The sequence below is a fragment of the Ovis canadensis genome, chromosome 2, assembly GCF_042477335.2.
Source record: "Ovis canadensis isolate MfBH-ARS-UI-01 breed Bighorn chromosome 2, ARS-UI_OviCan_v2, whole genome shotgun sequence".
In the NCBI taxonomy this organism is placed as follows: Eukaryota; Metazoa; Chordata; class Mammalia; order Artiodactyla; family Bovidae; genus Ovis; species Ovis canadensis.
The window spans coordinates 82,117,586-82,132,764 of record NC_091246.1 but is presented as its reverse complement, the minus strand read 5'-3'; the positions used below and the strand labels follow the sequence as shown (position 1 = coordinate 82,132,764).

At 39.7% G+C, this 15,179-nt stretch overlaps 1 protein-coding gene across 10 annotated transcripts in view; it reads left to right on the top strand.

Annotated features, from left to right (window-relative positions):
- Positions 1 to 15,179, top strand: part of MPDZ (multiple PDZ domain crumbs cell polarity complex component) — a 175,573-nt gene that overhangs the window by 147,504 nt on the left and 12,890 nt on the right. For all 10 annotated transcript variants that reach the window (XM_069576572.1, XM_069576571.1, XM_069576568.1 and 7 more), the window contains 5 exons: positions 8,360 to 8,534; positions 10,970 to 11,115; positions 11,851 to 11,934; positions 12,115 to 12,308; positions 14,293 to 14,440. In XM_069576572.1, the coding sequence (XP_069432673.1) occupies positions 8,360 to 8,534; positions 10,970 to 11,115; positions 11,851 to 11,934; positions 12,115 to 12,308; positions 14,293 to 14,440 (747 nt within the window). The remainder of the gene's footprint in view (positions 1 to 8,359; positions 8,535 to 10,969; positions 11,116 to 11,850; positions 11,935 to 12,114; positions 12,309 to 14,292; positions 14,441 to 15,179) is intronic.

Sequence of the window (15,179 nt, the reverse complement as noted above, 5' to 3'; positions counted from 1 at the left end):
TTTGAAAAGTACTTAATTTCTATTTTCTGTTTTCTAATTAAGATGATGTTAAGTATTTTTCCTGTTACCTGATAAATTCAGTATTCAGTGGGCATTTTTGATAAATATCATTTCAATTTTCCTGTAGGAAAACTTCAAACTTCTAAACAAATGTCAACTTAGTATTAAAACCAAAGGAATATTTTTAGTGAATATTTGCTCCTATGTTGTTTTTGTTCAGGAACTAAGTCGTGTCTGTCTCTTTGTGACTCCGTGAACTACAGCACGCCAGGATTCTCTATCCTTCAGTATCTCCCTGTATTTGCTCAAACTCATGTCCATTGAGTCGGTGATACCATCCAATCATCTTATGCACTATCGCCCTCTTCACTGTTACAACCTCACCAGAGCCATGACAGGCTCCGAGAGGTGCACTAGGCCAAAAATAATCCCTGAGTCATGCTTCCGGGGCTTCCGGGGACGATGACTCTGGCCAATCAGAGGGATGATAACTGGACAATCAGTAAATACCAGGAAACCCCTGCAGCCAATCAACCCTTGCCAACTCCCTGTCTTTGTTCTAAACTTATAAATACTGCTGTAAATCTGGGCTCAGGGCTCTTGCTCCACTCCACTGCATTGGATGTGGCGGGGGGCCCTGGCTCGAGCTAGAAATAAAACCCTTTCATGCTTTTGCATTGCCATGGACGTCTTGTTCTCTCAGTTTTGGGGACTCGGACTCTGGGCAAAACATTCACCTCCTGCCCTCAGTCTTTCCCATTGTCAGGGTCTATTCAGATGAGTAGGCTCTTCACATCTAATGGCCAAAGTATTGGAACTTCAGCTTCAGCATCAGTCCTTCCAGTGAATATTCAGGGTTGATTTCCTTTAGGATTGACTGGCTTGATCTGCTTGTTGTCCAAGGGACTCTCAAGAGTCTTCTCTAGCACCGCAGTTCGAAAGCATCAGTTCTTTAACACTCAGCCTCCCTTATGGTCCAATTCTCACATCCGTACATGACTACTGGAAAAACCATAGCTTTGACTATAAGAACCTTTTTTGGCAAAGTGATGTCTCTACTTTTTAATATACTGTCTATGAATTTGCTCCTATAAATATCCACTATGTATATTGCTTTGTAAACAGATTTTAAGACTCAGACATTACATTTATAACTTTTATTGTTGGTAAATAGTTGTTTATGCCTGAGTTTCTTTCTTCTCAAAAGTGATCTTAATACTGTACTTACTGGGAGTTTCACTTGAGCCTTTCATAAGTGCTAGAAAAAAAACAAAATCTGTTTCTTTGAGATTTGGTGTGCCGCTGTGTCCATTTATGCATTGGCCAGCAAGATGCTTAAATCCTTTTAAAATTCAGTTTGCGTTATTTTGGAAGAAAATTGCTTTACAGTGTTGTGGTGGTCTCTGCCATACATCAGTGTGAATCAGTCATAACTATATATGTGTTTCCTCCATCTTGAGCCTCCCCCCACCAATTCCACCCCTCCAGGTCATCACAGAGTGCCAGCCGGGGCTCCCTGTGTCATATAGCAACTTCCTGTTAGCTATCTATTTTATACAGAATAGTGTAAATATGGCAGTGCTACTTTCTCAATTTCTCCTAGCCTCTCCTTACCTTCTGTGTCCACAAGTCTGTTCTCTGTGTTTGCATCTTATTTCTTTCCTCTGAATAACTTCATCAGTACTACTTTTCTAGATCCCATATATATGTGTTAATATATGCTATTTGTTTTCCTGACTTATATCACTGTGTATAACAGACTCCAGGTTCATCCCCCTCACTACAACTGACTCAAATCTGTTCCTTTTTGTGATGAAGTAATATTCCTGTGTGTGTGTGTGTGTGGTACAGTGCAATTGCTTTATCCATTCATCTGTCAGTGGATATCTAGATTGCTTCCATGTCCTAGCTGTTGTAAACAGTGCTGCACTGAACATTGGGGTACATGTGTCTTTTTGAATTGTGGTTTTCTCAGGGTATAAACCCAGTAGTGTGATTGTTGGGTTTTATTGCTGGGTTTTTATCTGGTAGTTTTATTCCTGGTTTCTTAAGGACTCTCCATACTGTTCTCCATAGTGGCTGTACCAATTTACATGTCCACCGACAGTGCAAGAGGGTTCCTTTTCTCCACATATTCTCCAGCATTTTTGCTTGTGGTTTCTTTTGTTTTTGTTTTGTTTTTTAATAATGGCAATTCTGATTGGTGTGAGTTGATACCTCACTGTAGTTTTGATTTTCTTTTCTCTAATAATGAGCTATGTTGATCATCTTTTTATGTATTTATTGGTCATCTTCTTATATATCTTCTTTGGAAAAGAAGATGTCTTCTTTAGGTCTTCTGCCCAGTGTGTGATTGGACTGTTTTTGTTTTTCTATTATTGAACTGTATGAGCTGCTTGTGTATTTTGGCATTAATCCTTTGTCAGTTGTCTCGCTTGCAATTTTTCCTCCCATTCTGAGGTTTGTCTTTTTACATCATTAATAGTTTCATTTGCTGTACAAAAGCTTTTAAGTTTAATTAGGTCCCATTTGTTTATTTTTCTCTCTGTTTCCAGTACTCTAGGAGGTGGGTCAAAGAGGATCTTGCAGTGATTTATGTCAAAGTGTGCACTGCCTATTTTCCTCTTGAGAGCTTTATAGTTTCTGACCTTACATTTAAGTCTCTAATGCATTTTGAGTTTATTTTTGTGCATGATGTTAGAAAATGTTCTCATTCTTTCACACGTAGCTGTCCAGTCTTTCCAGCACCACTTTTAATAATTGTATAGGTTTTATTCTTTAACCCACATGTGTATGTTTTTAACATTCCATTTGGCTTGATTCTTCTCTTGCATAGTTTTCTTTATCTTGCTTTCAGCATAAATGTTCCCATTTTATTAAAAATGTTTATGTAAGCTGCTTCAGGTTGTCTATAGAAACAGAAGTAGTTCAGTTCAATCGCTTGGTCGTGTCCGACTCTTTGTGACCCCATGGACTACAGCACGCCAAGCTTCCCTGTACATCACCAAATCCTGGAGCTTGCTCAAACTCAGTCCATCCAGTCGGTGATGCCATCCAACCATCTCATGCTCGTCTCCTTCTCCTCCTGCCTTCAATCTTTCCAAAAATCAGGGTCTTTTTAGATAAGTCAGTCCTTCACGTCAGGGGATCAAAGTATTGGAGTTTCAGCTTCAGAATCAGTCCTTCCAATGAATGAATATTCAGGACAGATTTCCTTTAGGATAAACTGGTTGGATCTCCTTGCAGTCCAAGGGACTCTCAGGAGTCTTCTCCAAAACCACAGTTCAAGAGCATCAATTCTTCAGCACTCAGCTTTCTTTATAGTCCAGCTCTCACATCCATACATGACTACTGAAAAAACCATAGCTTTGACTAGACAGACATTTGTTGGCAATGTAATGTCTCTGCTTTTGAATATGCTGTCTAGGTTGGTCATAGCTTTTCTTCCAAAGAGAAAGCATCTTCTGATTCCATGGCTGCAGTCACCATCTGCAGTGATTTTGGAGCCCAAAGGAATAAAGTCTGTCACTATTTCCATTATTTCCCCATCTATTTTTCATGAAGTGATGGCACCAGATGCCATGATCTTAGTTTTCTGAATGTTGAGCTTTAAGCCAACTTTCTCACTCTCCTCTTTTACCTTCATTAAAAGCCTATTTAATTCTTCTTCACTTTCTGCCATAAGGGTGGTGTCATCTGCATATCTGAGGTCATCAGCAATCTTGATTCCAGCTTGTGATTCATCCAGCCCGACATTTCAGATAATGTATCTGCATATAAGTTAAATAAGCAGGGTGACAATATACAGCCTTGATGTACTCCTTTTCCTATTTGGAACCAGTCTGTTGTTCCATGTCCAGTTCTAACTGTTGCTTATTGACCTGCATACAGATTTCTCAGGAGGCAGGTCAGGTGGTCTGGTGTTCCCATTTCTTTCAGAATTTTCCACAGTTTGTTGTGATCCACACAGTCAAGGATTTGGCACAGTCAGTAAAACAGATGTAGATATTTTTCTGAAACTCACTTTTTTGATGATCCAGCAGATATTGGCAATTTGATTTCTGGTTTCTTTGCCTTTCTAAGTCCAGCTTGAACATCTGAAGTTCGTGGTTCACATATTGTTGAAGCCAGGCTTAGATAATTTTGAGCATTACTTTGCTAGCATGTGAGATGAGTGCAGTTGTGTGGTAGTTTAAACAGTCTCTGGCATTGCCTTTCTTTGGGATTGGAATGAAAACTGACCTTTTCCAGCCCTTGGCCATTGGTGAGTTTTCCAAATTAGCTGGCATATTGAGTGCAGCACTTTCATAGCATCATCTTTCAGGATTTGAAGTAGCTCAACTGGAATTCCATCATTTCCACTAGCTTTGTTCATAGTGATGCTTCCTCAGGCCCACTTGACTTCAAATTCCAGGATGTCTGGGTTTAGGTGAGTGATCATACCATCGTGATTATCTGGGTCATGAAGATTTTTTTTGTATAGTTCTGTGTATTCTTGCCACCTCTTCTTAATGTTTCTGCTCTGTTACCATACAATTTCTGTCCTTTATTGTGCACATTTTTGCTGAAATGTTCCCTTAGTATCTATAATTTTCTTGAAGAGCCCTCTAGTCTTTTCCATTCTGTTGTTTTTCTCTGTTTCTTTGTACTGATCACGAAGGAAGGCTTTCTTATCTCTCCTTGCTATCCTTGGAGCTCTGCATTCAAATGGGTATGTCTTTCCTTTTCTCCTTTGCCTTTAGCTTCTCTTTTCTCAGCTATATGTAAGGCGTTGTCAGTTCAGTTCAGTCGCTCAGTCGTGTCCGACTCTTTGCGACCCCATGAATTGCAGCACGCCAGGCCTCTCTGTCCATCACCATCTCCCAGAGTTCACTCAGACTCACGTCCATCAAGTCCGTGATGCCATCCAGCCATCTCATCCTCTGTCGTCCCCTTTTCCTCCTGCCCCCAAGCCCTCCCAGCATCAGAGTCTTTTCCAGTGAGTCAACTCTTCTCATGAGGTGGCCAAAGTACTGGAGCTTCAGCTTAAGCATCATTCCTTCCAAAGATATCTCAGGGCTGATCTTCAGAATGGACTGGTTGGATCTCCTTTCATTCCAAGGGACTCTCAAGAGTCTTCTCCAACACCACACTTCAAAAGCATCAATTCTTCCGCGTTCAGCCTCGTTCATAGTCCAACTCTCACATCCATACATGACCACAGGAAAAACCATAGCCTTGACTAGATGTGCCTTAGTTGGCAAAGTAATGTCTCTGCATTTGAATATACTATCTAGGTTGGTCATAACTTTTCTTCCAAGGAGTAAGCGTCTTTTAATTTCATGGCTGCAGTCACCATCTGCAGTGATTTTGGAGCCCCAAAAAATAAAGTCTGACACTGTTTCTGCTTTTTCCCCATCTATTTCCCATGAAGTGATGGGACCAGATGCCATGATCTTCGTTTTCTGAATGTTGAGCTTTAAGCCAACTTTTTCGCTCTCCTCTTTCACTTTCATCAAGAGGCTTTTTAGCTCCGCTTCACTTTCTGCCATAAGGGTGGTGTCATCTGCATATCTGAGGTTATTGATATTTCTCCCAGCAATCTTGATTCCAGCTTGTGTTCCTTCCAGTCCAGCGTTTCTCATGATGTACTCTGCATATAAGTTAAATAAGCAGGGTGACAATATACAGCCTTGACGTACTCCTTTTCCTATTTGGAACCAGTCTGTTGTTCCATGTGCAGTTCTAACTGTTGCTTCTTGACCTGCATACAGATTTCTCAAGAGGCAGGTTAGGTGGTCTGATATTCCCATCTCTTTAAGAATTTTCCACAGTTTCTTGTGATCCACACAGTCAAAGGCTTTGGCATAGTCAATAAAGCAGAAATAGATGTTTTTCTGGAACTCTCTTGCTTTTTCCATGATCCAGCAGATGTTGGCAATTTGATCTCTGGTTCCTCTGCCTTTTCTAAAACCAGCTTGAACATCAGGGAGTTCACGGTTCACGTATTGCTGAAGCCTGGCTTGGAGAATGTTGAACATTACTTTACTAGCATGTGAGATGAGTGCAATTGTGTGGTAGTTTGAGCATTCTTTGGCATTGCCTTTCCTTAGAATTGGAATGAAAACTGACCTCTTTCAGTCCTGTGGCCACTGCTGAGTTTTCCAAATTTGCTGGCATATTGAATGCAGCACTTTCACAGAATCATCTTTCAGGATTTGAAACAGCTCAACTGGAATGCCATCACCTCCACTAGCTTTGTTCATAGTGATGCTTTCTAAGGCCCACTTGACTTCACATTCCAAGATGTCTGGCTCTAGATTAGTGATCACATCATCATGATTATCTGGGTCGTGAAGATCTTTTTTGTACAGTTCTTCTGTGTATTCTTGCTACCTCTTCTTAATATCTTCTGCTTCTGTTAGGTCCATACCATTTCTGTCCTTTATCGAGCCCATCTTTGTATGAAATGTTCCCTTGGTATCTCTAATTTTCTTGAAGAGATCTCTAGTCTTTCCCATTCTGTTCTTTTCTTCTATTTCTTTGCATTGATCGCTGAAGAAGGCTTTCTTATCTCTTCTTGCTATTCTTTGGAACTCTGCATTCAGATGCTTATATCTTTCCTTTTCTCCTTGGCTTTTCGCCTCTCTTCTTTTCACAGCTGTTTGTAAGGCCTCCCCAGACAGCCATTTTGATTTTTTGCATTTCTTTTCCATGGGGATGGTCTTGATCCCTCTCTCCTGTACAAGTCACAAACCTCATTCCATAGTTCATCAGGCACTCTATCTATCAGATCTAGACCCTTAAATCTATTTCTCACTTCCATTGTATAACCATAAGGGATTTGGTTTAGGTCATACCTGAATAGTCTAGCGGTTTTCCCTACTTTCTTCAATTTGAGTCTGAATTTGGTAATAAGGAGTTCATGATCTGAGCCACAGTCAGCTCCCGGTCTTGTTTTTGTTGACTGTATAGAGCTTCTCCATCTTTGGCTGCAAAGAATATAATCAATCTGATTTTGGTGTTGACCATCTGGTGGTGTCCATGTGTAGAGTCTTCTCTTGTGTTGTTGCAAGAGGGTGTTTGCTATGACCAGTGCATTTTCTTGGCAGAACTCTATTAGTCTTTGCCCTGCTTCATTCCGCATTCCAAGGCCAAATTTGCCTGTTACTCCAGGTGTTTCTTGACTTCCTACTTTTGCATTCCAGTCCCCTATAATGAAAAGGACATCTTTTTTGGGTGTTAGTTCTAAAAGGTCTTGTAGGTCTTCATAAAACCGTTCAACTTCAGTTTCTTCAGCATTTCTGTTTGGGGCATAGACTTGGATAACTGTGATATTGAATGGTTTGCTTTGGAGACGAACAGAGATCATTCTGTCGTTTTTGAGATTGCATCCAAGTACTGCATTTCTGACTCTTTTGTGGACCATGATGGCTACTCCATTTCTTCTGAGGGATTCCTGCCCACAGTAGTAGATGTAATGGTCATCTGAGTTAAATTCACGTATTCCAGTCCATTTTAGTTCGCTGATTCCTAGAATGTCGACGTTCACCCTTGCCGTCTCTTGTTTGACCACTTCCAGTTTGCCTTGATTCATGGACCTGACATTCCAGGTTCCTATGCAATATTGCTCTTTACAACCGTTTTTCCATTTCTTTTCTTGGGGATGGTCTTGATCACTGCCTCCGGTACAATGTCAGGAAAGAACATCTGTCCATAGTTCTTCAGGCACTCTTTCGATCAGATCTAATCCATTAAATCTATTTGTCACTTCTACTGTATAATTGTAAGAGATTTGATTTAGGTCATACCTGAATGGTCTAGTGGTTTTCCCTACTTTCTTCAATTTAAATCTGAATTTGGCAATAAGGAGTTCATGATCTGAGCCACATCTGTTCTTGTTTTTGCTGACTGTATAGAGCTTCTGCATCTTTGGCTGCAAAGAATATAATCAATCTGATTTCAGTATTGCCCATCTGGTGATGTCCATGTGTAGTGTCTTTTCTTGTGTCGTTGGAAGAGGGTGTTTGCTATGACCAGAAGTGGGTAAAGCACCCCATATTCTTCTGGAGTTGTGAGGATCCAGAGAAATGAACAGTATTTAATTAGAAATGTTACAAGTGAAAGCCCTTTCTTAAATAATGAAGAATATAGTCTGAAGTAGACTTTTGGGCCTTAATCAGTATCAGGAAATTAAAAAAACTAGAAACTGCAGCCATTCTTTCTTGACCTCCCGAGTCCTGGCTTGGAAAAAGTTTGCCTCCGACTCTTCTCTCAATCATAGATGTTTCCAATTACAGCTATCATAGCGGCTTTTTTGTGTGTAAGTCTACTAACTTGCCTTTAATTTTATTTCTCCTCCACACCAACACCCTGCCAGTTTATTAACCTTCTGAAAACTGCAAAGACAAAAGTGAAATTGACGATCCGTGCTGAGAATCCAGACTCCCAGGCTACTACTTCAGGAACTGGTACAGCCAATGGAGAAAGGAAGAGCAGCCCCCAGTCTCCAGTGGTCCCACTGCCTAGCTCTCCGGAACCAGAGCCCACGCGAAGTAAGGGCTGGTCTCCTGCTAGTTCCCACTCGTGGCGTGTTCAGACTCAGTATCAAGTCCCTGCTGGGGAGCCATCTGCCTGTATGTAGTCCACTGCTTGAAAGGCCGTGGTCCTACAGCCTTCTGGTGAAAGGATGGTATGCAGAGAAGGGATCTGGTGCTGTGCATTAACCAGCCATAGAACCTTGGGAAACCCATCCAGCTACTCCGAGCCTCTGCTTGCCCAACTCTAAGACAAAGGAGTGATACTCTTTGTTCTCCAAGGGTCTTTTGCTAAGTGTATCTGTGACTCCAGGTATCTTACTAATACATGAGATATCTCATTTTGTAGATTCCTTGTTTATACTGCTGAGTAAGTAATGTAACTTCTTGGAACATCAATATTCTCATTTTTAATGTGGATACAATGATACCACTTCATTGGTAGAATCAACTTTGCCTGGCACTATATCAGACTCCTGAAATGTTACTCATTGCCACATGGACACAGTGGGTCTGAGTTCTTCCTTTGGGTGTAAACAGCAGATTACTATTGAAGAGGACGAAGTAGATGAAATAGTTGGATGTGGAGCTTAGGCTGACAATTTCACATGTCATTAAAATGCCAGTCTCCTACATTGAGGCAAATTATTCCTTTGAGGTTCTTTTTCAGAAAAATCACACTGATTTTCAGTAAAAGAATGCATTTCAAGCTTTGTGGCATTTTTAAAAAGTCGTTTACTTTTTCTGCATTTGGAGAAAAAAACTCTTTTGGTTTCCAAACTGAAACATTCAGTTCTTTTGAGAGGTTTTTAACGAAACAGCAGTTTAAAGCACTTGTAATATAGTTGGTTTAAAAGTCTGTTTTTAAATTGAAGTATAGTTGATTTATGATGTTGTGTTAATTTCTGCTGACTCAGTTGTATATATGTGTATGTATATATATACACACAGATTCTTTTTACATTCTTTCCATTATAGTTTATCCTAGTACACTGAATCGGAGAAGGCAACGGCACCCCACTCCAGTACTCTTGCCTGGAAAATCCCATGGACGGAAGAGCCTGGTAGGCTGCAGTCCATGGGGTTGCTAGGAGTCGGACAGGACTGAGCGATTCCACTTTCACTTTTCACTTTCATGCATTGGAGAAGGAAATGGCAACCCACTCCAGTGTCCTTGCCTGCAGAATCCCAGGGACGGGGGAGCCTGGGGGTCTGGCATCTATGGGGTCACACAGAGTTGGACACGACTGAAGCGACTTAGCAGCAGCAGCAGTACATTGAATATAGATGTACTATACAGTTGGACCTGTACTATACAGTTGGACCTTACTGCTAAAAAATCTTAAAGTAAAAAACATCTAATGAAAGTAATCCTTTATTTAGAAAGACTGAATAATTCTCTAAAATGTTAAAAAATATAATTTTATTTTTTATGTAATGTAATTTTCTAATTTTTCAATATCAAATTGATCCCTGAATAGCATTATCTATAAACATATAAGATGCAAAATGGAAGCATAGCATAAAGGAAAATATCTTGCACCTGTTCTTACCATTTCGGGAGCAAGAAACTAGTCTGACTGTGATTCCTGAAAAGAACATTTCTCTAAAGCTAATCTATCAAGTATACCAACTTTCTCTGAATATGCTATTTGCTATATGCTTTTTGGTATATCATCAAACATGATATGAAGACTCTCATACAACAGAGTACGAGATTATATTCTCCTTATTTTTTCATAATCTAATCTTATTTATTTAATTTTGAGCATACATGTACCAGTATTTAATATTCAAGTTTATAAACCATTGAGACATTTAGAAACAAACTTCAGGCGGGGCTCACTTAATGTGTTATAAACTCAGATATTAAATCCGGTTGCATGTATGATTTGATTACAGATTTGATTACATAAGGAGAGATGCTCTAGGGCAGGATGAAAAGTAAAACCAGATCAGAAACCTAAAAAGCCGTGAGTGGCATGCATCATGACCAGAATTACTGATGTTCTTTATGTTTTGTCTTCACTGAATGAGTTAGGTTTCCACTGCATATCTCAGTTCTGAGTTTTGTGAATCATAGTTTTTTAAGACGTTTGTTTGGCTCCCATGAAACATAGAATATCAGAGTGAAACTAGCAGTTAAGTTCAACTCTGTTCTCATTCCTTTTACCTATTATCTCCAGTAATTAAAGAAAAATACAGAATAGTGCAGAAAATAATTTACAGGTAATTTTGTACCCACCACACTAAGGTAACAATGACGATGTAATCCTTTGTTGGATGGTTTTAAACGCAGCTAAAAGATTAAGGTGGAATTGAAGTCTTCTTTGACCCCAAACTTGGGCCCATGTTTCTGCTCCATCCCCCAAGGCAACCAGTGTGGTGAGTTTGATATATATTCCTTCTGATCAGTTTTTTTTTTTTTTATTTCATTTTAAACGTACTTTTAGGTACAAGCAGGTCGTCAACACCAGCAATCTTCGCTTCTGATCCTGCAACCTGCCCCATCATCCCAGGCTGTGAAACAACAATTGAGATTTCCAAAGGGCGGACAGGACTGGGCCTGAGCATTGTTGGGGGGTCCGACACACTGCTGGTGAGGATGTAGTTAGAGATGCTCCAAATATGCAGCCTCTTCAGTGATCCCTGAGAGGTCACTGCAGGGAAATGTCCATCAGCTGTATGAAATGAAATACAAAGATTTAGAAAAGTGTATCATTTCTTGTTATTTTAATTTGTGGGGCAAATACTCATTTACTTTGAGTAAGTCAGCACTGACTTAGTAATATTCCTTTATACTTGTGATTATGCCCTTTAGGTTCAAAATATTTGTGTTCGTTTACCTGTTCCTGCCATATTTTAATTTTCTTTTTACTGACTGGATATCATTGAGTTAGACCCATACTGAGAAAACATTTGATAAATTGGATAATTTGTAGACAAAAATTTCTAATTGTCAAAAAATGCATTTAAAAGCCATTCATTCCACTTGTAGATAGGAAAGGTGAGGCATATCTGTTAATTTCATTTGTGGATAGGAAAGGTGATGTGTGTCTATTATAAATGAGTGTGTGGGTGATTTATGTATTTTATAAATTTCTCCTTTAAAATTCCCTATCATTTGAAAGAAATACAAATGTCTTTAAGACTTACAGCAACTTGTCTTGTTATGCTTTTCTCTGAATTTTGATGCATGACTCACATACGGATGTAGTCAATGTATAACCCTTATCAATGCCTATGAGAGTACAGTGTGCTTTGACTGCGTTTCTGCTCACCAATCCTAGGGAGGATGGGGTAAAGCATGGTTTGTTTTTGTTTGTGCCCTTAGGGTGCCATTATTATCCATGAAGTTTATGAAGAAGGAGCAGCATGTAAAGATGGAAGACTCTGGGCTGGAGATCAGATTTTAGAGGTACAGAATGCTGTGCGTTTGACCTTCACCTCAAAGAAAAGGCAACTGTGGGGAGGGTGGTGTTTGTTTCTTCCCCTGCCCCTCCCTTTCCTGTCTCTCCCCACTACTTCCTTTTTCCATCTTTCTTCTCTTTACCCAGCTCATCTACTTCCTCACCATCTGTGTCCCACTTCTGTACAGGTAAATGGAATTGACTTGAGGAAGGCCACACATGATGAAGCAATAAATGTCCTAAGACAAACACCACAAAGGGTGCTCCTGACGCTGTACAGAGATGAGGCCCCATACAAAGAGGAGGACGTGTATGACACCCTCACCGTCGAGCTGCAGAAGAAGCCAGGGAAAGGCCTGGGGTTGAGTATTGTTGGTAAAAGGTATGACTAATCAGGGCAAAGGCAGTGATTTCTTGGAAATGATTGAACTTAAATTTCTTTGAAGAGTACTAGTAGTACTAGAATCTTTATCAACTGCTTGTATTCTGTAGGTAGCTATTGTCAGCCCATGCAGCAGTGGAACATCAGAAGATACTAATTTAGACTTTTTTAGTCAGTATTAAAAGATGCTTGCTTCCCGGAAGGAAAGCTATGACCAACCTAGGCAGTATATTAAAAAGAGGCATCACTTTGCCGATAAAGGTCTGTATAGTCAAAGTTATGGTTTTTCCTGTAGTCGTGAATAGATGTGAGAGTTGGACCATAAAGAAGGCTGAAAGGCTAATTGCCAAAGATTTGATGAATTGTGTTGCTGGAGAAGACTCTTGGGAGTCCCTTGGATTGCAAAGAGATCAAATCAGTCAATCCTAAAGAAAATCAAGCCTGAATATTCATTGGAAGGACTGTTGCTGAAGCTAAAGCTCCCATACTTTGGCCACCTGATGTGAAGAGCCAACTCATTGAAAAAGACCCTGATGCTGGGAAAGATTGAAGGCAAATGGAAACGGGGGCAACAGAGGATGAGATGTTTAGATAGCATCACCAACTCAGTGGACATAAATTTGAGCAAACTCTGAGAAATAGTGGAAGACAGAGGAGTCTGGCATGCTGCAATTCATGGAGTTGCAACGAGTAGGACATGACTTAGCAACCGAACAACAGCAACAAGACAAAAAGGCATTTGGTAATTTTGAGTACCTGCTGGGTGCCAAGAGATCTATTAGGTTCTGGAAAATAAAGTTAAAAGAGGCATGAATGCTAACATCTGAAAACTCAGTTTGGTAAACGAGAATTAAATATATTATTGCAACAAAGGAATCTATTAATGAGAGACAGAAACATATTGTGAGGAATCCATGGAAGCAAAGGAGAAAGGGATTGTGTAACCTTATTTAAGGAAAGTAGGTTAGGAAAACTGCTTTATAAAAAAAGTGCCTGAGATGAAGCTTAAAGTGTAATATGTGAGAGATGATCTAACCAAAGGGGAAGGAGGATATTCTAGAGAGAAGGATGAGCATGACGAGAGTACACCACCTGAAAGAAACAGACAGTGTAAATTCAGAAGCCTGGGGTAGTAGGTCGGTGAATTTACATAAATTGAATACCTAGTTTATTTAAATATGTATATATAGGTAATGTTAAAAAATATTCAGTCTAGTAAATTCCACCACAGTTATTCTAAAGATGGTAAAACCGTATCAAATGATGAAATGACTTGTTTGAGGTCAAGGCCTTGGCAAGAAGAAGTGACGCAATTAAACCTTACTAAATGTTTCTACATGGTCATCTTTATATTTCAACAGGAAGTTATGAGTTATTTTTACTTTTATGAAAAGAAGGTTGGAATAAGCTTAATATTTGTTCATTTTGCATAAACCTATCTTGTATGAAAGTTAGACCTGTAATAATTTAAATGAGACATCACAGCAAAGGTATGTAATTTTGAGTAACAACTGGTTTTAGTTTGAGACACATCCATTGTTTCTTTTAAGTAATGTTAATGATGTTGTTGATAATAGCAACATATTTATATAGGCACAGGTCAATATCCATTCAGGGCTTAATTATGGTGTAGAAAGAACAATAGGTTTTTCTCCCAATGACTGACTCTTAAGTCCCATTTTTGCCATTTAGTAGCTATGTGACCTATAAAATGTGTATAATAACCTCTTCTACTCACAGTTTATAAGTGTTGAATAAATATGCTTATGAAAGATGTTTAATCTATAAAATATTATAAAGACATAAGATACTATTATTATATAAAATTCTCAGTTTCACCAGTGTTGATAAAGCAATAAGACTTTTAAAGTGATAAAAATAGAAGTAAAATTTTCAATTCTAAAATGTTAGCCTTTCATTAAATAAGCATTGCATTCCATTTGGGAAAAAGTAATAATGGTAATATTTAAAATCACACTTGCAGAAATGATACTGGAGTGTTTGTGTCCGATGTTGTCAAAGGAGGCATTGCAGATGCTGATGGGCGACTGCTACAGGGAGACCAGATACTAATGGTGAATGGAGAAGACGTCCGCCATGCAACTCAGGAAGCGGTTGCGGCTCTGCTGAAGGTAGAAATCCAGTGCCATAAATGGTTATGTGTAACACGTAGGAGAAGGAGGAGACATATGCAACAAGTATTTATTTAATATGTTCTCTCAAATAAGACATATTTATATGTTAGACAACATACTTCAGTGGTAAATCTCTACACTTATGATCAGCTCTTTATTATATGGTTATGTAGTTCTGGAGAAGGCAATGGCACCCCACTCCAGTACTTTTGCCTGGAAAATCACACGGATGGAGGAGCCTGGTGGGCTGCAGTCCATGGGGTCACTAAGAGTCGGACACTGCTGAGCGACTTCACTTTCACTTTTCACTTTTCACTCTCATGCATTGGAGAAGGAAACGGGAACCCACTCCAGTGTTCTTGCCTGGAGAATCCCAGGTACGGGGGAGCCTGGTGGGCTGCCATCTGTGGGGTCTCACAGAGTCGGACACGACTAAAGCAGCTTAGCAGTAGCAGTATTATCCCCTGGAGAAGGAAATGGCAAACCACTCCAGTATTCTTGCCTGGCAGATCTCATGGACAGTGGAGCCTGGCGGGCTGCAGTCTGTGGGGTTGCAAAGAGTCAGACATGACTGAGTGAGGGAGCACACACAGTAAGAATTATGAACTGAATATCTGTGATCTTAGCAGATGTTTTATCATAAAGTGATTGTTATGTGGCTCTTTTCTTGAAAGAAAAGCACATATTCAGGCCACAAAAGAGAATAAAATGTCTTCATGTCAATTCACCCCGCCTC